Source organism: Mytilus galloprovincialis, chromosome 11 (assembly GCF_965363235.1).
Source record: "Mytilus galloprovincialis chromosome 11, xbMytGall1.hap1.1, whole genome shotgun sequence".
NCBI classification, from domain to species: domain Eukaryota; kingdom Metazoa; phylum Mollusca; class Bivalvia; order Mytilida; family Mytilidae; genus Mytilus; species Mytilus galloprovincialis.
This window is the reverse complement of record NC_134848.1, coordinates 3,846,068-3,871,562: the sequence shown is the minus strand read 5'-3', so window position 1 is coordinate 3,871,562 and position 25,495 is coordinate 3,846,068. Positions and strand designations below refer to the sequence as shown.

The 25,495-nt window shown below is 35.5% G+C and overlaps 1 protein-coding gene across 1 annotated transcript in view; it reads left to right on the top strand.

Moving 5' to 3' along the window:
* The first annotated feature begins 863 nt into the window (after positions 1-863).
* LOC143052013 (uncharacterized) overlaps positions 864-25,495 on the top strand; it is a 49,751-nt gene continuing 25,119 nt past the window's right edge. The window contains exons 1-2 of the mRNA XM_076224987.1: positions 864-980; positions 4,338-4,413. Coding sequence (XP_076081102.1) covers positions 864-980; positions 4,338-4,413 — 193 coding nt within the window. The remainder of the gene's footprint in view (positions 981-4,337; positions 4,414-25,495) is intronic.

Sequence of the window (25,495 nt, the reverse complement as noted above, 5' to 3'; positions counted from 1 at the left end):
ACCATCTAATCACATTCCACCAACACACCTTACACCAATCATACACTATTAGCAAAACTACCATCTAATCACATTCCACCAACACACCTTACACCAATCATACACTATTAGCAAAACTACCATCTAATCACATTCCACCAACACACCTTACACCAATCATACACTATTAACAAAACTACCATCTAATCACATTCTACCAACACACCCTACACCAATCATACACTATTAACAAAACTACCATCTAATCACATTCTACCAACACACCCTACACCAATCATACACTACTGACACAACTACCATTTAATCACATTCCACCAACACACCTCACACCAATCATACACTATTAGCAAAACTACCATCTAATCACATTCCACCAACACACCTTACACCAATCATACACTATTAACAAAACTACCATCTAATCACATTCTACCAACACACCCTACACCAATCATACACTACTGACAAAACTACCATCTAATCACATTCCACCAACACATCTTACACCAATCATACACTATTAGCAAAACTACCATTTAATCATTCTCCACCAACACATCTTACACTACCATCACAACTACTATGACTACCATCTTATCACATTTTACCAACACACCCTACACCTTGTAATCATTCAATAATTTCTTTAACAGCAAAATCTCAAATATTATTCAATGATCTCTTTAAAACACACAAATAATGACACTTCATATTTGTTGTTGGTTTAGGTTCACTGGTTTTTATTTGAAGTATATGTAAATAAGACAACATTCTGCATTACATAGGTAAAATTAATGCAACAGTTACCTATTACTTAATGTTTTACAGTTTTTTGAAATAAAAGATATATATGTGTATAATTAATGAAAGATTATTTGATTGTATTTCAGGGTAAGACTCCTTATGATCTGGTAGAAATAAAAAGCTATGATAGTGAAGAGAGAAAAAGGAAGAAGGAAGAAGTGATGGACTTCCTTAAGGTAAATAGTCTTGTCTTACTTTAAAAGATATTCACAGATTATAAGAGACAAAACAGACTTGGTACAAAGAAATTACAATAAATGGTTGCCTGTAGTTTTCAATGTCTTTGTAGTATTTGTTGTCAGTTAACAATGTTAACAAAGTTAACAAAAGACAAATGTTTAAAATCTGTGTTCTCATCTGTTGGATGTCTTTTATTTTTTATACGCCAGTCAAAATTTTGACGTGACATATTATGGTATACAAATGTCCGGTGTCCGTCCGTCTGTCCGGCGTAAACATGTCGCACCATGACTTGAGAACGCCTTATCTAAATTTCATGAAACTTAATATAGTTGTTTCTTATGACGGTTAAATGATCTGTATACTTTTTGGTAAAAATAAGATTTAAACTTTTTGAGTTACGGTACTTTGTAACTAAAACAGTGGGGTGATCTTTTTTCCCATGTCGCACCGTATTTCAAAAACGATTCTTGATTATTGCTCAAAACTTTACACACTTCTTAGTTACATTAATCCTAATATCTGTATACTTTTTGGTGATGATTCAAAATTTCAATTTTAAGTTATTGAGTATTTTGTAAAAAAGGGGGATTTTTTTTAACATGTTGCGCCGTATCTCAAAAATAATTTATGATTATTGCTTAAAACTTTACACACCTCTTTGTTATATTAATCTAAAGATATGTATGCCTTTTGGTGATGACTCAAAATTTTATTTTTGAGTTATTGAGCATTTTGTAAAAAAAGGGGAGGGATTTTTTTACATGTCGGGGTATCCCAAAACCAATTTATGATTATTGCTTGTAACTGTACACACTTCTTTGTTATATTAATCTTAAGATCTGTATACTTTTTGGTTTGATTAAAATTTTTATTTTAGTGATATTTAGTTATTTGTAAAAAAAAAAAAACAGGGTGAGGGGGGGGGGTGTGGTGTTTCACATGTCCCGCTGTGTCTCAAAAAAAATAAATGGTTATTGCTTAAAACTATTGCAGAAACTATTTATGATTATTGCATAAAACTTCCACACAAGACGTCAGGCGTATCATTCGCTCATGGCGCAGCTGTTTATTGTGTCATCAGCTTGGTATCTCCTATGTATATACATCACATCATTTCCTTTCATGTATATATAATGCATATTTCTGCGCAGAAAGGTTGATTTACATGTTTATGCAATTGTGTAATAATCATATATTAAAACGAAAAGCACATATTTACAAACTATTAAGTATGCTGTCAACTTGTGTATAGATTTTAAACCTTTCAGTATGTAGCAGGTAGACAAAGCCACTTACATAGATAAAACCTCTATGAAATTAGTAAACTCAGTATCGTTAACTTTCCTGCAAAACCTCTTTGAATTACATACAAAACAAATAAATAACATCATCATTAAATAAGCAGTGTGTGGTAAATTTTACTCCAGTGATATATGGCATAGTGGTAAAGATGTCAGATCACCAATTCCCTCACTCCAATTTAGAATGTTAATTTCTATATTAAAGTAGTCCTTTCCAAAAAAATATATTGTGTTTTTGATGTCATTGTTTACTTAAAATTAGTAAATTAATTTAAACTAACCAAAAAATTTGCAGAAATGAAACTTTTAGTGAAAGAGAAACATATTTAAACCATTTTTAGACATAATTTACTTGCTCATGAGTTTGCATTGAAAATTTAGGATTAATGCGCTCCATACTATATTTATTTAAGATTTCCAGAAAAATCAGGGGCTATGTTTAGTAGTTACCTTCTGACCGTTGGTATTTTACTACAAGTGAAAACATTAAAAGTGGATAAAAAAATGGCAGATAGAAAGGTGATACATGTACATTTTAGGATATACCTGCTTTGTATGAAGTTATACTTAGGTAAAAAATTAAGAAAGCTGTGACAATTGAAAAATTTGTTGGAATAGGTAGCGATTTTGTCTGACACCTTTAAAGCAAAAAACGGTGAATCACAAAAATCAGAAAACAATTGATTTTTTAGCTCACCTGGTCCTCTGAAACTACTGGGCCAAATTTAACCAAACTTGGCGACCCGGCCATACAACCAAGATGGCCGCCACGGCTAAATATAGAACATATGGGTAAAATGCAGTTTTTGGCTTATAACTCAAAAACCAAAGCAGTTAGAGCAAATCTGACATGGGGTTAATGTGTTTATCAGGTCAATTGAACCTTTTAAGAGTTATTGTCCTTTATAGTCAATTTTAACAATTTTCATAAAATTTGTAAATTTTTACTAACATTTTCCACTGAAACTACTGGGCCAAGATCATTATAGATAGAGATAATTGTGAGCAGCAAGAATGTTCACCAAAACACAATTTTGTCATGAATCCATATGTGTGTCCTTCGTTTATGATATGCTCATAGACCAAGGTGAGCGACACAGGCTCTTTAGAGCCTCTAGTTTTCTTAACTGATCATTTCAAATAAAGGTAGCCACATTACATGCATTACAACACATATTGCCAGATTGGAGCCTAAAACCTGAAAACCTGAATATGTGCTATTTTCTTGCAATTAAACAATGGGAGAAATAAAACATACTTTAAGAAATGAAGCATTTTCTCCATTATGAGTATGGTGTATAAGTGTTTTCGAACTTGGCAATAACTGCTTCTGAAAAAAAAATAATATATAAATTATTTGAAAAAGGACATCACATTACAAATCATAAGTAAAATATTGTTATATGCATTTTCCAAACATTATGTGCAAATAGTTATCAAAGGTACCAGGCTTATAATTTTATACGCCAGACACGCATTTCGTCTACATAAGACTCATCAGTGAAGCTCAGATCAAACAAGTTTGAAAGCCAAAACAAGTACAAAGTTGAAGAGCACTGAGGACCCAAAATTCCAAAAAGTTGTTCCAAATACGTCTAAGGTTATCTATGCCTGGGATAAGAAAATCCTTAGTATTTCGAATAATTTAAACTTTTGCAACCAGTAAATTTATAAAAATGACCAAATAATTGATACTCATGTCAACACTGAAGTGCTGACTTATGGGCTGGTGATACCCTCGGGGATAAAACATCCACCAGCAGTGGCATCGACCCAGTGGTGTAAATAGTTATCAAAGGTACCAGGCTTATAATTTTATATGCCAGACGCGTGATTCGTCTACATAAGACTCATCAGTGACGCTCAGATCAAAAAAGTTTGAAAGCCAAAACAAGTACAAAGTTGAAGAGCAATTATGGGCAAATTTGATTTTTTTCTAAAAATCATTATTTTCATTGACAAAAATGGACCTTAAAAATATATGTATTAAATTATTTGACAAGTTTTCACATGGGTCATGATAGTTTATAGCATATTTTTCTTTTGTAGACTGTCATGTCAAAGACATCCCCAGAAGTTTCTTCTGACACTCATTCACAGGAACCTGCAGCAGCAGTTGTTGAAGGTAATCATCTAATGTTAATTATTCAGATACCGGCTGAAATGATTTATAATTACTTGTTCCTTATACACGAAAACCTTGATATCAGCTTATAATGTTATAATGAAAAAAGATGAAAAAACCCAACAAATTGATAGGAAAAGTGAAGAAGGCTATTGATGAAGATTAATTGATTACATATCACATTAACTTTAAAATCATTCTCATCTAATTTATACTTTCCTCAACGTGTTGAAATATTTTTGATAATCATATTCTTACTAGTTCCTCTCACAAGGCATGTGACTTCAATATCATTCTTACTTGTTCCTCTCACAAGACATGTGACATCAATATCATTCTTACTTGTTGCTGTCACAAGGCATGTGAAGTCAATATCATTCTTACTTGTTCCCCTCCCAAGGCATGTGACATCAATATCATTCTTACTTGTTCCTTTTAAAGACATGTGATATCAATATCATTTTTAGCTCACCTGCAAGTGAGCTTTTCTCATCACTTGGCGTCCGTCGTCCGTCGTCCGTAAACTTTTACAAAAATCTTCTCCTCTGAAACTACTGGGCCAAATTTAACCAAACTTGGCCACAACCATCCTTGGGGTATCTAGTTTAAAAAATGTGTCCGATGACTTGGCCATCACACCAAGATGGCCGCCATGGCTAAAAATAGAACACATGTGTAAAATGTATATTTTGGCCTATATCTTTAAAACCAAAGCATTTAGAGCTAATCTGTCATAGGTAAAATTGTTTATCAGGTCAAGATCTATCTGCCCTGAAATTTTCAGACGAATCGGACAACCTGTTGTTAGGTTGCTGTCCCTAAATTGGTAATTTTAAGGAAATTTTGCAGTTTTTGGTTATTATCTTGAATACTATTATAGATAGAGATAAACTGTAAACAGCAATAATGTTCAGCAAAATAAGACCTACAAATAAGTTAACATGACCAAATTGTCAGTCAACCCCTTAAGGAGTTATTGCCCCTATAGTCAATTTTAACAACTTTTTCGTCATTTTTTGTAACTTATACAAAAATCTTCTTCTCTGAAACTACTGAGCCAAATTCAAACTAACTTGGCCACAATCATAATTGTGGTATATAGTTTAAAAAATGTGTCCGATGATCTCACCTACCAAACAAAATGGCCGACATGGCTAAAATTAGAACATAGTGGTAAAATGCAGTTTTTACTTTCTATCTTTGAAACTAAGACATTTAGGGCAAATCTTTCATCTTTTAAATGTCCATCAGAATAAGATCTATCCCCTCACAAATTTTTAGATGAATCCTGCAACCCATTGTTGGGTTGCTGCCCTAAAATTGTTAATTTTTAGGAAATTTTGCAGTTTTTGATTTCTCGACTTCAAGGGGTTTTAGATTGAATGGTTGCTCTGGATTCCCCACGCAATTAATTAATTTATAACTCATGGGATCTTTTCTGTGTATGTCTGCTATTGAGGGTTATTGCTGTTGCATATCTTTAAATCATATGCATCATTTAAATTAAAATAAATGTATTCATCATTGTAGAACACCCCTTCAGGCGAAATGGAGTCTTCCATATTATCGTTTCGAGTTGTCTCCCTTCCGAATAAAAATTACGTGTATGCTAAACCAAACACGTCGAGTATTACTATTAGCTCGTTCTGTCAATAAACGTCGTATTATATTAAAAACGATCGCAAATTAAACCGATAAATGTGTACGGAAAGGAGTCATGATCACTGACTCAAAGGAAATTAAATATTTAAAGAGTTAGGAATGGGATTCCTCCTAGAATTAACGTAGCCTCGTAGGAAAAAAGGTGATAAGATACGAAGTGGAATACTTTCTCTCACTCTGAGTCTCAGTGACAGCTGTGGAAAGTAAACTTGGAATTGATAGTAGAAAAAAGTACAAAAATAAAACACAATAGTCCTAATTACATTGTTGTTACACTTTTATTCGGGATTGGCTATTTTGTAACTATTTTACATGTGCAGTTGAATTATTTTTCAAAATAATATTATCCAGCTACATGTATACAGGTGTCAATGAAACAACGGCAATCGTATCCCTCAGAGCAATCTGCTCTTTGATTACTTGTTCCTCTCACAAGGCATGTGACGTCAATATCCTTCTTACTTGTTCCCCTCGCAAGTCGTGAAGTAAATATCATTCCTACTGTTCCCCTCACAAGGCATGTGACGTCAATATCATTCTTACTTGTTCCCCTCACAAGGCATGTGACGTCAATATCATTCTTACTTGTTGCTGTCACAAGGCATGTGACGTCAATATCATTCTTACTTATTCCCCTCACAAGGCATGTGACGTCAATATCATTCTTTCTTGTTCCCCTCACAAGGCATGTGAAGTCAATATAATTCTTACTTTTTCCTCTCACAAGGCATGTGAAGTCAATATATTTCTTACTTGTTCCCCTCACAAGGAATGTGACGTCAATATCATTCTTACTTGTTCCCCTCACAAGGCATGTGAGGTTAATATAATTCTTACTTGTTCCTGTCACAAGGCATGTGACGTCAATATCATTCTTACTTGTTGCTGTCACAAGGCATGTGACATCAATATCATTCCTTCTTGTTCCTCACACAAGTCATGTGACATCAATATAATTCTTACTTTTTCCTCTCACAAGGCATGTGAAGTCAATATATTTCTTACTTGTTCCCCTCACAAGGCATGTGACGTCAATATCATTCTTACTTGTTCCCCTTACAAGGCATGTGAGGTAAATATCATTCTTACTTGTTCCTGTCACAAGGCATGTGACGTCAATATCATTCTTACTTGTTCCTCACACAAGGCATGTGACATCAATATCATTCTTACTTGTTCCTCTCACAAGACATGTGAAATCAATATCATTCTTACTTGTTCCTCTCACAAGACATGTGACATCAATATCATTCTTACTTGTTCCCCTCACAAGGCATGTGACCTCAATATCATTCTTACGTGTTGCTGTCACTAAACATGTGACGTCAATATCATTCTTACTTGTTCCTTTCACAAGGCATGTGAAGTCATATCATTCTTACTTGTTCCCCTCACAATGCATGTGATGTCAATATCATTCTTACTTGTTCCCTTCACAAGGCATGTGACGTCAATATCATTCTTACTTGTTCCCCTCACAAGGCATTTGATGTCAATATCATTCTTACTTGTTGCAGTAACAAGGCAAGTGAAGTCAATATCAATTTCACTTGTTCCCCTCACAAGGCATTTGACATCAATATCATTCTTACTAGTTCCCCTCACAAGGCATTTGAAGTCAATATCATTCTTATTGTTCCCCTCACAAGGCATGTGACGTCAATATCATTCTTACTTGTTCCCCTCACAAGGCATGTGACGTCAATGTCATTCTAACTTGTTCCCCTCAAAAGGCATGTGACATCAATATCATTCTTACTTGTTGCTGTCACAAGGCATGTGAAGTCAATATCATTCTTACTAGTTCCTCTCACATAACATGTGACATCAATATCATTCTTACTTGTTCCCCTCACAATGCATGTGAAGTCAATATCATTCTTACTTGTTCCCCTCACATGGAATGTGACGTCAATATCATTCTTACTTGTTGCTGTCACAAGGCATGTGAAGTCAATATCATTCTTACTAGTTCCTCTCATAAGGCATGTGACATCAATATCATTCTTACTAGTTTCCCTCACAAGGCATTTGAAGTCAATATCATTCTTACTTGTTGCTGTCACAAGGCATGTGAAGTCAATTTCATTCTTACTTGTTCCCCTCACAAGTCATGTGACCTCAATATCATTCTTACTTGTTGCTGTCACAAGGCATGTGAAGTCAATATCATTCTTACTTGTTCCCCTCATAAGGCATGTGACGTCAATATCATTCTTACTTGTTACTGTCACAAGGCATGTGAAGTCAATATCATTCTTACTTGTTCCCCTCACAAGGCATGTGACATCAGTATCATTCTTACTTGTTGCAGTCAAAAGGCATGTGAAGTCAATAAAATTCTTACTTGTTCCCCTCACAAGGCATGTGACATCAATATCATTCTTACTTGTTCCCCTCACAAGGCATTTGAAGTCAATATCATTCTTACTTGTTCCCCTCACAAGGCATGTGACGTCAATATCATTCTTACTTGTTACCCTCACAAGGCATGTGACGTCAATGTCATTCTAACTTGTTCTCCTCAAAAGGAATGTGACGTCAATATCATTCTTACTTGTTGCTGTCACAAGGCATGTGAAGTCAATATCATTCTAACTAGTACCTCTCACATAACATGTGACATCAATATCATTCTTACTTGTTCCCCTCACAATGCATGTGAAGTCAATATCATTCTTTCTTGTTCCCCTCACAAGGCATGTGACGTCAATATCATTCTTACTTGTTCCCCTCACAAGGCATGTGACGTCAATATCATTCTTACTAGTTCCTCTCACAAGGCATGTGACATCAATATCATTCTTACTTGTTCCCCTCACAAGGCATTTGAAGTCAATATCATTCTTACTTGTTGCTGTCACAAGGCATGTGAAGTCAATTTCATTCTTACTTGTTCCCCTCACAAGTCGTGTGACCTCAATATCATTCTTACTTGTTGCTGTCACAAGGCATGTGAAGTCAATATCATTCTTACTTGTTCCCCTCATAAGTCATGTGACGTCAATATCATTCTTACTTGTTGCTGTCAAAAGGCATGTGAAGTCAGTTTCATTCTTACTTGTTCCCCTCACAAGTCATGTGACCTCAATATCATTCTTACTTGTTGCTGTCACAAGGCATGTGAAGTCAATATCATTCTCACGTGTTCCCCTCATAAGGCATGTGACGTCAATATCATTCTTACTTGTTGCTGTCACAAGGCATGTGAAGTCAATTTCATTCTTACTTGTTCCCCTTACAAGGCATGTGACATCAGTATCATTCTTACTTGTTGCAGTCACAAGGCATGTGAAGTCAATAAAATTCTTACTTGTTCCCCTCACAAGGCATGTGACATCAATATCATTCTTACTTGTTCCCCTCACAAGGCATTTGAAGTCAATATCATTCTTACGTGTTCCCCTCACAAGGCATGTGATGTCAATATCATTCTTACTTGTTCCCCTCACAAGGCATGTGACGTCAATGTCATTCTAACTTGTTCTCCTCAAAAGGAATGTGATGTCAATATCATTCTTACTTGTTGCTGTCACAAGGCATGTGAAGTCAATATCATTCTTACTAGTTCCTCTCACATAACATGTGACATCAATATCATTCTTACCTGTTCCCCTCATAATGCATGTGAAGTCAATATCATTCTTACTTGTTCCCCTCACAAGGCATGTGACGTCAATATCATTCTTACTTGTTGCTGTCACAAGGCATGTGAAGTCAATATCATTCTTACTTGTTCCCCTCACAAGGCATGTGACGTCAATATCATTCTTACTTGTTGCTGTCACAAGGCATGTGAAGTCAATATCATTCTTACTTGTTCCCCTCATAAGGCATGTGACGTCAATATCATTCTTACTAGTTCCTCTCACAAGGCATGTGCATCAATATCATTCTTACTTGTTCCCCTTACAAGGCATTTGAAGTCAATATCATTCTTACTTGTTGCTGTCACAAGGCATGTGAAGTCAATTTCATTCTTACTTGTTCCCCTCACAAGTCATGTGACCTCAATATCATTCTTACTTGTTGCTGTCACAAGGCATGTGAAGTCAATATCATTCTTACTTGTTCCCCTCATAAGGCATGTGACGTCAATATCATTCTTACTTGTTGCTGTCACAAGGCATGTGAAGTCAATATCATTCTTACTTGTTCCCCTCACAAGGCATGTAACATCAGTATCATTCTTACTTGTTGCAGTCACAAGGCATGTGAAGTCAATAAAATTCTTACTTGTTCCCCTCACAAGGCATGTGACATCAATATCACACTTACTTGTTCCCCTCACAAGGCATTTGAAGTCAATATCATTCTTACTTGTTCCCCTCACAAGGCATGTGACATCAATATCATTCTTACTTGTTCCCCTCACAAGGCATTTGAAGTCAATATCATTCTTACTTGTTGCTGTCACAAGGCATATGGAGTCAATTTCATTCTTACTTGTTCCCCTCACAAGTCATGTGACGTCAATATCATTCTTACTTGTTCCTCTCACAAGGCATGTGAAGTCAATATCACTCTTACTTGTTCCCCTCATAAGTCATGTGACGTCAATATCATTCTTACTTGTTCCCCTCACAAGACATGTGCATCAATATCATTCTTACTTGTTTCCCTCACAAGGCATGTAACGTCAATATCATTCTTATGTGTTGCTGTCACAAGGCAGGTGATGTCAATATCATTCTTACTTGTTCGCCTCACAAGGCATGTGACGTCAAAATCATTCTTACTTGTTCCCCTCACAAGGCATGTGACGTTAATATCATTTGTACTTGTTTCTCTCACAAGGCATGTGACGTCAATATCATTCTTACTTGTTCCCCTCACAAGTCATGTGAAGTCAATATCATTCTTACTTGTTCCCCTCACAAGGCATGTGAAGTCAATATAATTCTTACTTATTGCTGTCACAAGGCATGTGACGTCAATACCATTTTTACTTGTTCCCCTCACACGGCATGTGACATCAATATCATTCTTGCTAGTTCCCCTCCCAAGGCATGCGACGTCAATATCATTCTTACTTGTTCCCCTCACAAGTCATGTGACCTCAACATCAATCTAACTTGTTGCTGTCACAAGGCATGTGAAGTCAATATCATTCTTACTTGTTCCCCTCAAAAGGCATGTGATATCAGTATCATTGTAACTTAATCCCCTCACAAGGCATGTAACGTCAATATCATTCTTACTTGTTCCACTCACAAGTCATGTGACATCAATATCATTCTTACTTGTTCCCCTCACAAGTCATGTGACATCAGTATCATTCTTACTTGTTCCTCTCACAAGGCATGTGACGTCAATATCATTCTTACTAGTTCCTCTCACATAACTTGTGACATCAATATCAGTCTTACTTGTTCCCCTCACAATGCATGTGAAGTCAATAGCATTCTTACTTGTTGCTGTCACAAGGCATGTGAAGTCAATATCATTCTTACTAGTTCCTCTCACAAGGCATGTGCCATCAATATCATTCTTACTTGTTTCCCTCACAAGGCATTTGAAGTCAATATCATTCTTACTTATTGCTGTCACAAGGCATGTGAAATCAATTTCATTCTTACTTGTTCCCCTCACAAGTCATGTGACCTCAATATCATTTTTACTTGTTGCTGTCACAAGGCATGTGAAGTCAATATCATTCTTACTTGTTCCCCTCACAAGGCATGTGACGTCAATATCATTCTTACTTGTTGCTGTCACAAGGCATGTGAAGTCAATATCATTCTTACTTGTTCCCCTCAAAAGGCATGTGACATCAGTATCATTCTTACTTAATGCAGTCACAAGGCATGTGAAGTCAATAAAATTCTTACTTGTTCCCTTCACAAGGCATGTGACATCAATATCAATCTTACTTGTTCCCCTCACAAGGCATTTGAAGTCAATATCATTCTTACTTGTTCCCCTCACAAGGCATGTGACGTCAATATCATTCTTACTTGTTCCCCTCACAAGGCATGTGACGTCAATGTCATTCTAACTTGTTTTCCTCAAAAGGAATGTGACGTCAATATCATTCTTACTTGTTGCTTTCACAAGACATGTGAAGTCAATTTCATTCTTTCTTGTTCCCCTCACAAGTCATGTGACGTCAATATCATTCTTACTCGTTCCTCTCACAAGGCATGTGAAGTCAATATCACTCTTACTTGTTCCCCTCACAAGTCATGTGACGTCAATATCATTCTTACTTGTTCCCCTCACAAGACATGTGCATCAATATCATTCTTACTTGTTCCCCTCACAAGGCATGTAACGTCAATATCATTCTTATGTGTTGCTGTCACAAGGCAGGTGATGTCAATATCATTCTTACTTGTTCGCCTCACAAGGCATGTGACGTCAAAATCATTCTTACTTGTTCCCCTCACAAGGCATGTGACGTTAATATCATTTGTACTTGTTTCTCTCACAAGGCATGTGACGTCAATATCATTCTTATTTGTTCCCCTCACAAGTCATGTGAAGTCAATATCATTCTTACTTGTTCCCCTCACAAGGCATGTGAAGTCAATATAATTCTTACTTATTGCTGTCACAAGGCATGTGACGTCAATACCATTTTTACTTGTTCCCCTCACACGGCATGTGACATCAATATCATTCTTGCTAGTTCCACTCCCAAGGCATGCGACGTCAATATCATTCTTACTTGTTCCCCTCACAAGTCATGTGACCTCAACATCAATCTTACTTGTTGCTGTCACAAGGCATGTGAAGTCAATATCATTCTTACTTGTTCCCCTCAAAAGGCATGTGATATCAGTATCATTGTAACTTAATCCCCTCACAAGGCATGTAACGTCAATATCATTCTTACTTGTTCCACTCACAAGTCATGTGACATCAATATCATTCTTACTTGTTCCCCTCTCAAGTCATGTGACATCAGTATCATTCTTACTTGTTCCTCTCACAAGGCATGTGACGTCAATATCATTCTTACTAGTTCCTCTCACATAACTTGTGACATCAATATCATTCTTACTTGTTCCCCTCACAATGCATGTGAAGTCAATAGCATTCTTACTTGTTGCTGTCACAAGGCATGTGAAGTCAATATCATTCTTACTAGTTCCTCTCACAAGGCATGTGCCATCAATTTCATTCTTACTTGTTTCCCTCACAAGGCATTTGAAGTCAATATCATTCTTACTTATTGCTGTCACAAGGCATGTGAAATCAATTTCATTCTTACTTGTTCCCCTCACAAGTCATGTGACCTCAATATCATTCTTACTTGTTGCTGTCACAAGGCATGTGAAGTCAATATCATTCTTACTTGTTCCCCTCACAAGGCATGTGACGTCAATATCATTCTTACTTGTTGCTGTCACAAGGCATGTGAAGTCAATATCATTCTTACTTGTTCCCCTCACAAGGCATGTGACATCAGTATCATTCTTACTTAATGCAGTCACAAGGCATGTGAAGTCAATATCATTCTTACTTGTTCCCCTCACAAGGCATTTGAAGTCAATATCATTCTTACTTGTTCCCCTCACAAGGCATGTGACGTCAATATCATTCTTACTTGTTCCCCTCACAAGGCATGTGACGTCAATGTCATTCTAACTTGTTTTCCTCAAAAGGAATGTGACGTCAATATCATTCTTACTTGTTGCTTTCACAAGACATGTGAAGTCAATTTCATTCTTTCTTGTTCCCCTCACAAGTCATGTGACGTCAATATCATTCTTACTTGTTCCTCTCACAAGGCATGTGAAGTCAATATCACTCTTACTTGTTCCCCTCACAAGTCATGTGACGTCAATATCATTCTTACTTGTTCCCCTCACAAGACATGTGCATCAATATCATTCTTACTTGTTCCCCTCACAAGGCATGTAACGTCAATATCATTCTTATGTGTTGCTGTCACAAGGCAGGTGATGTCAATATCATTCTTACTTGTTCGCCTCACAAGGCATGTGACGTCAAAATCATTCTTACTTGTTCCCCTCACAAGGCATGTGACGTTAATATCATTTGTACTTGTTTCTCTCACAAGGCATGTGACATCAATATCATTCTTACTTGTTCCCCTCACAAGTCATGTGAAGTCAATATCATTCTTACTTGTTCCCCTCACAAGGCATGTGAAGTCAATATAATTCTTACTTATTGCTGTCACAAGGCATGTGACGTCAATACCATTTTTACTTGTTCCCCTCACACGGCATGTGACATCAATATCATTCTTGCTAGTTCCCCTCCCAAGGCATGCGACGTCAATATCATTCTTACTTGTTCCCCTCACAAGTCATGTGACCTCAACATCAATCTTACTTGTTGCTGTCACAAGGCATGTGAAGTCAATATCATTCTTACTTGTTCCCCTCAAAAGGCATGTGATATCAGTATCATTGTAACTTAATCCCCTCACAAGGCATGTAACGTCAATATCATTCTTACTTGTTCCACTCACAAGTCATGTGACATCAATATCATTCTTACTTGTTCCCCTCACAAGTCATGTGACATCAGTATCATTCTTACTTGTTCCTCTCACAAGGCACTTGACGTCAATATCATTCTTACTAGTTCCTCTCACATAACTTGTGACATCAATATCATTCTTACTTGTTCCCCTCACAATGCATGTGATTTCAATAGCATTCTTACTTGTTGCTGTCACAAGGCATGTGAAGTCAATATCATTCTTACTAGTTCCTCTCACAAGGCATGTGCCATCAATATCATTCTTACTTGTTTCCCTCACAAGGCATTTGAAGTCAATATCATTCTTACTTATTGCTGTCACAAGGCATGTGAAAAATCAATTTCATTCTTACTTGTTCCCCTCACAAGTCATGTGACCTCAATATCATTCTTACTTGTTGCTGTCACAAGGCATGTGAAGTCAATATCATTCTTACTTGTTCCCCTCACAAGGCATGTGACGTCAATATCATTCTTACTTGTTGCTGTCACAAGGCATGTGAAGTCAATATCATTCTTACTTGTTCCCCTCACAAGGCATGTGACATCAGTATCATTCTTACTTAATGCAGTCACAAGGCATGTGAAGTCAATAAAATTCTTACTTGTTCCCTTCACAAGGCATGTGACATCAATATCATTCTTACTTGTTCCCCTCACAAGGCATTTGAAGTCAATATCATTCTTACTTGTTCCCCTCACAAGGCATGTGACGTCAATATCATTCTTACTTGTTCCCCTCACAAGGCATGTGACGTCAATGTCATTCTAACTTGTTTTCCTCAAAAGGAATGTGACGTCAATATCATTCTTACTTGTTGCTTTCACGAGACATGTGAAGTCAATTTCATTCTTTCTTGTTCCCCTCACAAGTCATGTGACGTCAATATCATTCTTACTTGTTCCTCTCACAAGGCATGTGAAGTCAATATCACTCTTACTTGTTCCCCTCACAAGGCATGTGAAATCAATTTCATTCTTACTTGTTCCCCTCACAAGTCATTTGACCTCAATATCATTCTTACCTGTTGCTGTCACAAGGCATGTGAAGTCAATATCATTCTTACTTGTTGCTTTCACAAGACATGTGAAGTCAATTTCATTCTTTCTTGTTCCCCTCACAAGTCATGTGACGTCAATATCATTCTTACTTGTTCCTCTCACAAGGCATGTGAAGTCAATAACTCTCTTACTTGTTCCCCTCACAAGTCATGTGACGTCAATATCATTCTTACTTGTTCCCCTCACAAGACATGTGCATCAATATCATTCTTACTTGTTCCCCTCACAAGTCATGTGACGTCAATATCATTCTTACTTGTTCCCCTCACAAGACATGTGCATCAATATCATTCTTACTTGTTCCCCTCACAAGGCATGTAACGTCAATATCATTCTTATGTGTTGCTGTCACAAGGCAGGTGATGTCAATATCATTCTTACTTGTTCGCCTCACAAGGCATGTGACGTCAAAATCATTCTTACTTGTTCCACTCACAAGGCATGTGACGTTAATATCATTTGTACTTGTTTCTCTCACAAGGCATGTGACGTCAATATCATTCTTACTTGTTCCCCTCACAAGTCATGTGAAGTCAATATCATTCTTACTTGTTCCCCTCACAAGGCATGTGAAGTCAATATAATTCTTACTTATTGCTGTCACAAGGCATGTGACGTCAATACCATTTTTACTTGTTCCCCTCACACGGCATGTGACATCAATATCATTCTTGCTAGTTCCCCTCCCAAGGCATGCGACGTCAACATCATTCTTACTTGTTCCCCTCACAAGTCATGTGACCTCAACATCAATCTTACTTGTTGCTGTCACAAGGCATGTGAAGTCAATATCATTCTTACTTGTTCCCCTCAAAAGGCATGTGATATCAGTATCATTGTAACTTAATCCCCTCACAAGGCATGTAACGTCAATATCATTCTTACTTGTTCCACTCACAAGTCATGTGACATCAATATCATTCTTACTTGTTCCCCTCACAAGTCATGTGACATCAGTATCATTCTTACTTGTTCCTCTCACAAGGCATGTGACGTCAATATCATTCTTACTAGTTCCTCTCACATAACTTGTGACATCAATATCATTCTTACTTGTTCCCCTCACAATGCATGTGAAGTCAATAGCATTCTTACTTGTTGCTGTCACAAGGCATGTGAAGTCAATATCATTCTTACTAGTTCCTCTCACAAGGCATGTGCCATCAATATCATTCTTACTTGTTTCCCTCACAAAGCATTTGAAGTCAATATCATTCTTACTTATTGCTGTCACAAGGCATGTGAAATCAATTTCATTCTTACTTGTTCCCCTCACAAGTCATGTGACCTCAATATCATTCTTACTTGTTGCTGTCACAAGGCATGTGAAGTCAATATCATTCTTACTTGTTCCCCTCACAAGGCATGTGACGTCAATATCATTCTTACTTGTTGCTGTCACAAGGCATGTGAAGTCAATATCATTCTTACTTGTTCCCCTCACAAGGCATGTGACATCAGTATCATTCTTACTTAATGCAGTCACAAGGCATGTGAAGTCAATAAAATTCTTACTTGTTCCCTTCACAAGGCATGTGACATCAATATCATTCTTACTTGTTCCCCTCACAAGGCATGTGAAGTCAATATCATTCTTACTTGTTCCCCTCACAAGGCATGTGACGTCAATATCATTCTTACTTGTTCCCCTCACAAGGCATGTGACGTCAATGTCATTCTAACTTGTTTTCCTCAAAAGGAATGTGACGTCAATATCATTCTTACTTGTTGCTTTCACAAGACATGTGAAGTCAATTTCATTCTTTCTTGTTCCCCTCACAAGTCATGTGACGTCAATATCATTCTTACTTGTTCCTCTCACAAGGCATGTGAAGTCAATATCACTCTTACTTGTTCCCCTCACAAGTCATGTGACGTCAATATCATTCTTACTTGTTCCCCTCACAAGACATGTGCATCAATATCATTCTTACTTGTTCCCCTCACAAGGCATGTGACGTCAATATCATTCTTACTTGTTGCTGTCACAAGGCATGTCATGTCAATATCATTCTTACTTGTTCGCCTCACAAGGCATGTGACGTCAAAATCATTCTTACTTGTTCCCCTCACAAGGCATGTAACGTTAATATCATTTGTACTTGTTTCTCTCACAAGGCATGTCAGGTCAATATCATTCTTACTTGTTCCCCTCACAAGTCATGTGAAGTCAATATCATTCTTACTTGTTCCCCTCACAAGGCATTTGAAGTCAATATCATTTTTAGCTCACCTGTCCCGAAGGGACAAGTGAGCTTATGCCATCACTTGGCGTCCGTCGTCGTCCGTCGTCTGTCGTCTGTCGTCTGTCGTCCGTCGTCCGTCGTCTGTCGTCGTAAACTATTTCAAGAATCTTCTCCTCTGAAACTACTGGGCCAAATACTTTCAAACTTTAACTGAATGTTTCTTAGGGAATCTAATTTATAAATTGTATCCGAAGTTTAGATCTATCAACAAACATGGTCGCCATTGCTAAAAATAGAACATAGGGGTCAAATGCAGTTTTTGGCTTATAACTCAAAAACCAAAGCATTTAGAGCAAATCTGACATGGGGTAATATTGTTTATCAGGTCAAGATCTATCTGCCCTGAAATTTTCAGATGAATCAGACAACCCGTTGTTGGGTTGCTGCCCCTGAATTGGTAATTTTAAGGAAATTTTGCTGTTTTTGGTTATTATCTTGAATATTATTATAGATAGAGATAAACTGTAAACAGGAATAATGTTCAGCAAAGTAAGATTTACAAATAAGTCAACATGACGGAAATAGTCAGTTGACCCCTTTAGGAGTTATTGCCCTTTATAGTCAATTTTTAACCATTTTTCGTAAATCTTAGTAATCTTTTACAAAAATCTTCTCCTCTGAAACTACTGGGCAAAATACTTTCAAACTTCAACTGAATGATCCTTCGGGTATCTAGTTTGTAAATTGTATCCGAAGTTATGATCTATCAACAAACATGGTCGCCATTGCTAAAAATAGAACATAGTGGTTAAATGCAGTTTTTGGCTTATAACTCAAAAACCAAAGCATTTAGAGCAAATCTGACCTGGGGCTATATTGTTTATCAGGTCAAGATCTATCTGCCCTGAAATTTTCAGATGAATCAGACAACCTGTTGTTGGGTTGCTGCCCCTGAATTGATAATTTAAAGGAAATTTTGCTGTTTTTGGTTATTATCTTGAATATTATTATAGATAGAGATAAACTGTAAACAGCAATAATGTTCAGCAAAGTAAGATTTACAAATAAGTCAAATGACGGAAATGGTCAGTTGACCCCTTTAGGAGTTATTGCCCTTTATAGTCAATTTTTAACCATTTTTCGTAAATCTTAAAAATCTTTTACAAAATTCTTCTCCTCTGAAACTACTGGGCCAAATACTTCCAAACTTTAACTGAATGTTCCTTAGGGTATCTAGTTTGTAAATTGTATCCGAAGTTATGATCTATCAACAAACATGGTCGCCATTACTAAAAATAGAACATAGGGGTCAAATGCAGTTTTTGGCTTATAACTCAAAAACCAAAGCATTTAGAGAAAATCTGACCTGGGGTTGTAATGTTTATCAGGTCAAGATCTACAATGTATCTGCCCTGAAATTTTCAGATGAATCAGACAACCTGTTGTTGGGTTGCTGCCCCTGAATTGATAATTTTAAGGAAATTTTGCTGTTTTTGTTTATTATCTTGAATATAATTATAGATAGAAATAAACTGTAAACAGCAATGATGTTCAGCAAAGTAAGATCTTCAATTAAGTCAATTTGACCAAAATTGTCAATTGACCCCTTAAGGAGTTATTGCCCTTTAAGGACTTTTTTTCGCAATTTGTTCATCATGTTGACTTACTTTAAAAAAATCTTCTCCTTTGAAACTGCTGTATCAATTTCAGCCAAACTTAGGCTAAATGAGTTTCAGAGTATTTAGTATAAATTTTATATTTTATTTCCTTGTATGTCAAGAAACATAACTACTATGGCTAAAATAGAACATAGGAGAAAATGATTTTTTTTTTTGGCTTTTGAAGAAAATAGGACGATCCAAAAAACATTTAAATAAATTGAAAAGCCAAAATAATCATTGATGAGAGATTTAACCAAAAGAATTAAGGTGAGCGATTCAGGCTCTTGAGAGCCTCTTGTTGCTAGTTCCCCTCCCAAGGGATGTGACGTCAATATCATTCTTACTTGTTCCCCTCACAAGTCAACTGACATCAACATCAATCTTACTTGTTGCTGTCACAAGGCATGTGAAGTCAATATCAGTCTTACTTGTTCCCCTCAAAAGGCATGTGATATCAGTATCATTGTATTTTAATCCCCTCACAAGGCATGTGACGTCAATATCTTTCTTACTTTTTCCACTCACAAGTCATGTGACATCAATATCATTCTTACTTGTTCCCCTCACAAGTCATGTGACATAGTATCATTCTTACTTGTTCCTCTCACAAGGCATGTGACGTCAATATAATTCTTAGTTGTTTCTCTCACAAGGCATGTGACGTCAATATCATTCTTACTTCTTCCCCTCACAAGTCATGTGAAGTCAATATAATTCTGTTCCCCTCACAAGGCATGTGACGTCAATGTCATTCTTACTTGTTCCCCTCACAAGGCATGTGAAATCAGTATCATTCTTACTTGCTCCCCTCACAAGGCATAAAAATGACATCAATATCATTCTTACTTGTTTCTCTTACAAGGCATGTGACGTCAATATCATTCTTACTTGTTCCCCTCACAAGGCATATGACATCAATATCATTCTTACTTGTTGCTGTCACAAGGCATGTGACGTCAATATCATTCTTACTTGTTTCTCTCACAAGGCATGTGACGTCAATATCATTCTTAATTGTTCCCCTCACAAGGCATGTGACGTCAATATGATTCTTACTTGTTCATCAAACAAGGCATGTGACATCAATATCATTCCTACTTGTTTCTCACACAAGGCATGTGACATCAATATCATTCTTACGTGTTCCCCTCCCAAGGCATGTGGCGTCAATATCATTCTTACTTGTTCCTTCTTAAGACATGCGACAGCAATATCATTTTTAGCTCACCTTTCCTAAAAGGAAATGTGAGGTTTTCTCATCACTTGGCGTCCGTCGTCGTCGTCGTCTGTCGTCGTTAACAATTTTTCAAAGATCTTCTCCTCTGAAACTACTGAATGGATTTGGATGAAACTTAGCATGATTGTTACTTAGATTATCCTGCACAAAGTTTGTGCTTCGATTTTTGATCCGTCAAAAAACTTGGCCGCCGTTACTTAAAATAGAACATAGGGGTTATATGCAGTTTTTGGCTTATATCTCAAAAACGAAAGCATTTAGAGCAAATCTGACATGGGAAAAATGGTCATTAGGTCAAGATCTATCAGCCCTGAAATTGTCAGATGAACCAAACATCCCATTGTTGAGTTGCTGCCACTTAATTGGTAATTTTAAGGAAATTTTGCAGTTTTTGGTCATTATCTTGAATATTATTATAGATAAAGATAAACTGTAAACAGCAAAAATGATCAGCAAAGTAAGAACTACAAATAAGTTAATCTGACCAAAATTGTCAATTGACCCCTTCAGGGGTTATTGTCCTTTAATGACAATTTTTCACAATTTGTTCATCATATTTGCTAACTTTGCTAACTTCTCCTCATTTGAAGTCAATATCATTCTTACTTGTTGCTGTCACAAGGCATGTGAAGTCAATTTCATTCTTACTTGTTCCCCTCACAAGTCATGTGACGTCAATATCATTCTTACTTGTTCCTCTCACAAGGCATGTGAAGTCAATATCACTCTTACTTATTCCCCTCACAAGTCATGTGACGTCAATATCATTCTTACTTGTTCTCCTCACACGACATGTGCATCAATATCATTCTTACTTGTTCCCCTCACAAGGCATGTGACATCAATATCATTCTTATTTGTTGCTGTCACAAGGCATGTGATGTCAATATCATTCTTACTTGTTCGCCTCACAAGGCATGCAGGGATGATTCCAGGTGTTTTCAAATGGGTCCCTTGAACATCAAATTAGGAATATTTTATCCCAATTTGGGAATTTTTTATGCATAAAATCTAAGACGAATTCATATGATTTTAAAGTAAAAACGGAAAATGTATATTAAGTTTAACCTCTACACTGATTTAAGAAGTTGTAACATTTTGAATAATTATGGATGGGCTACTGATTATGATATATATGATTCTGATCTCATAGGTATGATCACCAGATTACTTGAAAGTTATTGGATTGAGACCAGGGAAATGAATATCATTGCACATGATGCACTAGTCCAAATAATTATGACGTCTTGAAAGGCTATTATATTTTGTTTTCTTTGACGCATTACTTCGAAGTAACCTAGGCATATTACATATACATAAACATATATACCAGCAAACATAAAACTATAGCAAGCCGTTTTACTATTTAATCGAATGTCAAGATATCTCATGTAATATATAAGATATCTCATTTAATATGTAAGATATCTTCTATAGTTTCATTTACATAAGATGTCTTATATTATATGAGATATCTTATATATTATATAAAATATTTCATAAGTTTATTAGAGATCTCAAAAAGTATACGAGATATCTTATAAATATCTTTTATAATTTACAAGATATCTTATATAGCTGATAAGACATCTCATATAGTTTCTATGATATCTTATATAGTTTATGGGATATCTTATAAAGAAAATTATATAAGATATCTTATAAACTATATATTTTATAACATATCTTATATACTTGATAAGATATCTCCTAAAGTTATTAAGATATCTTGTGAATATATTTCAGATTAGATATCTTATAATATAGTTTATAAGATATTTTTAAGATATCTTATCAAGTTTATAAGATAGTTTATAAGATATCTTATATAGTTTATAAGATAGCTGTTCAAATATCTTTAAGATATCTTATATAGTTTATGGGATATCTAATCAAGAAAATTATATAAGAAATCTTATAAACTATATATTTTACAAGATATCTTATATACTTTATAAGAGATCTCCTAAAGTTTTAAAGATCTCTTATGAATATATTTCAGATTAGATATCTTATATAGTTTATAAGATATCTTTAAGAGTTTCTAAGATATCTTAAAGATATCTTATATAGTTTATGGAATATCTTACAAAGAAATTTATATAAGATATCATATAAACTATATATTTTATAAGATATCTCATATACTTTTAAAGATATCTCCTCAAGTTATTAAGATATCTTATGAATATCTTTCATATAAGATATCTTATAAACAATACATATAATGTATAAAATATCTTATATAGTTAATAAGATATCTCATATAGTTTATAAGATATCTTATATAATCTATAAGATATGATGTATAAATTATTAGATATCTCTAATATTTTATGAAATTATTTAAAAAATTGTAAATTTCATAAACTTTATAAGATATCTTATATATTCTGTAAGATATTTCATATAATATCTTATAAAGTATACAAGATATCTTATAAAGTGTATAAGATATCTTGAAATTAAATTAAATAGCAAAATGGCTTGCCATATAAACCAATGAAAAAAAATCATCCATTTGGCATTTTTTCAACAGGTCATCTTTATAAATGTACCTTGATTAAAATGGATATCAAATTGAACTGGTTCATTGTCGTATTCAGAAAGACAATTACAAAAGTTTATATACTTAATAGATAAGATATTTAAAGCAATTGACCAGTGAACCTTAAAATTATTTGGAAAAATTGTAGATTTCATAAATAAATAAAAGAATATTTGAAATTAACTTAAGCGATTTATGCATGCGCCGGAAAGTAATTCTCAAAAGGTTGATGGTATTCTAAAGAAGTAGAAAGGATCATTTTCATAACTTTTGAAACAGTTCCATATTAAATGGTGACATATCGTATTTCATGAATGGTCTAATCATCAACATTATTTAAAAACGCTCAAACTTTTGTCTTTTGATGAATAGAGCAAAATATAAATTAATTTATTTTTATCAAATTATATAACCATGCAGCTCTTCTGGGCGATCTGCTTTTACGAGATCGGCGCCCATTAAAATGGATTCATCAATATTATATCAAAATTTGAATTTGCTCTTAGCCGAGGTCTGCTTTCACACCAATTTTGACATGTTTTTGATCAACCTGCTGGGCGATCTACTTTTACGAGATCAAATAATCCTATAAAATTTTAATCAATTGAATCCGGTTGCTAAAATTGTTTACCACATGTTGACATAATCATAGATATCTATGACATAATCAAATCATCCACTAAAGTCAAAATATAGGACACTGAATAAACATCTATACTTTGCCTATATTTTTCAACCTATAACGAATAAAGTCCTAAACTTTTCCGGATATACCGATTTTTATTTCATTTTCATGAATTGGGAATTCATATTCACAAATAATTTTTTAGGGCCGCTGGCCGATTTTAGGGCCGCCCAGCGGCCCTAAACTATATAGTGGAATCATCCCTGGCATGTGACGTCAAAAGCATTCTTACTTGTTCCCCTCACAAGGCATGTGACGTTAATATCATTTGTACTTGTTTCTCTCACAAGGCATGTGACGTCAATATCATTCTTACTTGTTCCCCTCACAAGTCATGTGAAGTCAATATCATTCTTACTTGTTCCCCTCAAAAGGCATGTGACGTCAATATCATTCTTACTTGTTGCTGTCACAAGGCATGTGACATCAATATCATTCTTACTTGTTCCTCTCACAAGGCATGTGACATCAAAATCATTCTAACTTGTTCCCCTCATAAGGCATGTGACGTCAATATCATTCTAACTTGTTCCTCTTACATAGCATGTGACGTCAATATCATTCTTACTTGTTCCCCTCACAAGGCATGTGACATCAATATCATTCTTACTTGTCCCCCTCACAAGTCATGTGAAGTCAATATAATTGTGTTCCCCTCACAAGGCATGTGACGTCAATATCATTCTTACTTGTTCCTTCTTAAGACATGTGACATCAATATCATTTTTATACGTCGTCGTCCGAATGCTTTTAGTTTTCGCACTCTAACTTTAGTAAAAGTGAATAATAGAAATCTATGAAATTTTAACACAAGGTTTATGACCACAAAAGGAAGGTTGGGATTGATTTTGGGAGTTTTGGTCCCAATATTTTAGGAATTAGGGGCCAGAAAGGGCCCAAATAAGCATTTTCTTGGTTTTCGCACTATAACTTTAGTTTAAGTAAATAGAAATCTATGAAAGTTGGACACAAGGTTTATGACCACAAAAAGAAGGTTGGGATTGATTTTGGGAGTTTTGTTTCCAACAGTTTAGGAATTAGGGGCCAAAAAAGGGCCCAAATAAGCATTATTCTTGGTTTTCGCACAATAACTTTAGTATAAGTAAATAGAAATCAATGAAATTTTAACACAAGGTTTATCACCACAAAAGAAAGGTTGGAATTGATTTTGGGAGTTGAGGTCCCAACTGTTTAGTAATAAGGGGCCAAAAAGGGGCACAAATAAGCATTATTCTTGGTTTTCGCACCATAACTTTAGTATATGTAAATAGAAATCTATGAAATTTAAACACAAGGTTTATGACCATAAAAGGAAGGTTGGGATTGATTTGGGGAGTTTTGGTCCCAACAGTTTAGGAATAAGGGGCCCAAAGGGTCCAAAATTAAATTTAGTTTGATTTTAACAATAATTGAATCCTTGGGGTTCTTTGATATGCTGAATCTAAAAATGTACTTAGATTTTTGATTATTGGCCCAGTTTTCAAGTTGGTCCAAATCGGGTCCAAAATTAAACTTTTGTTTGATTTCATAAAAAATTGAATAATTGGGGTTCTTCGATATGCCAAATCTAACTGTGTATGT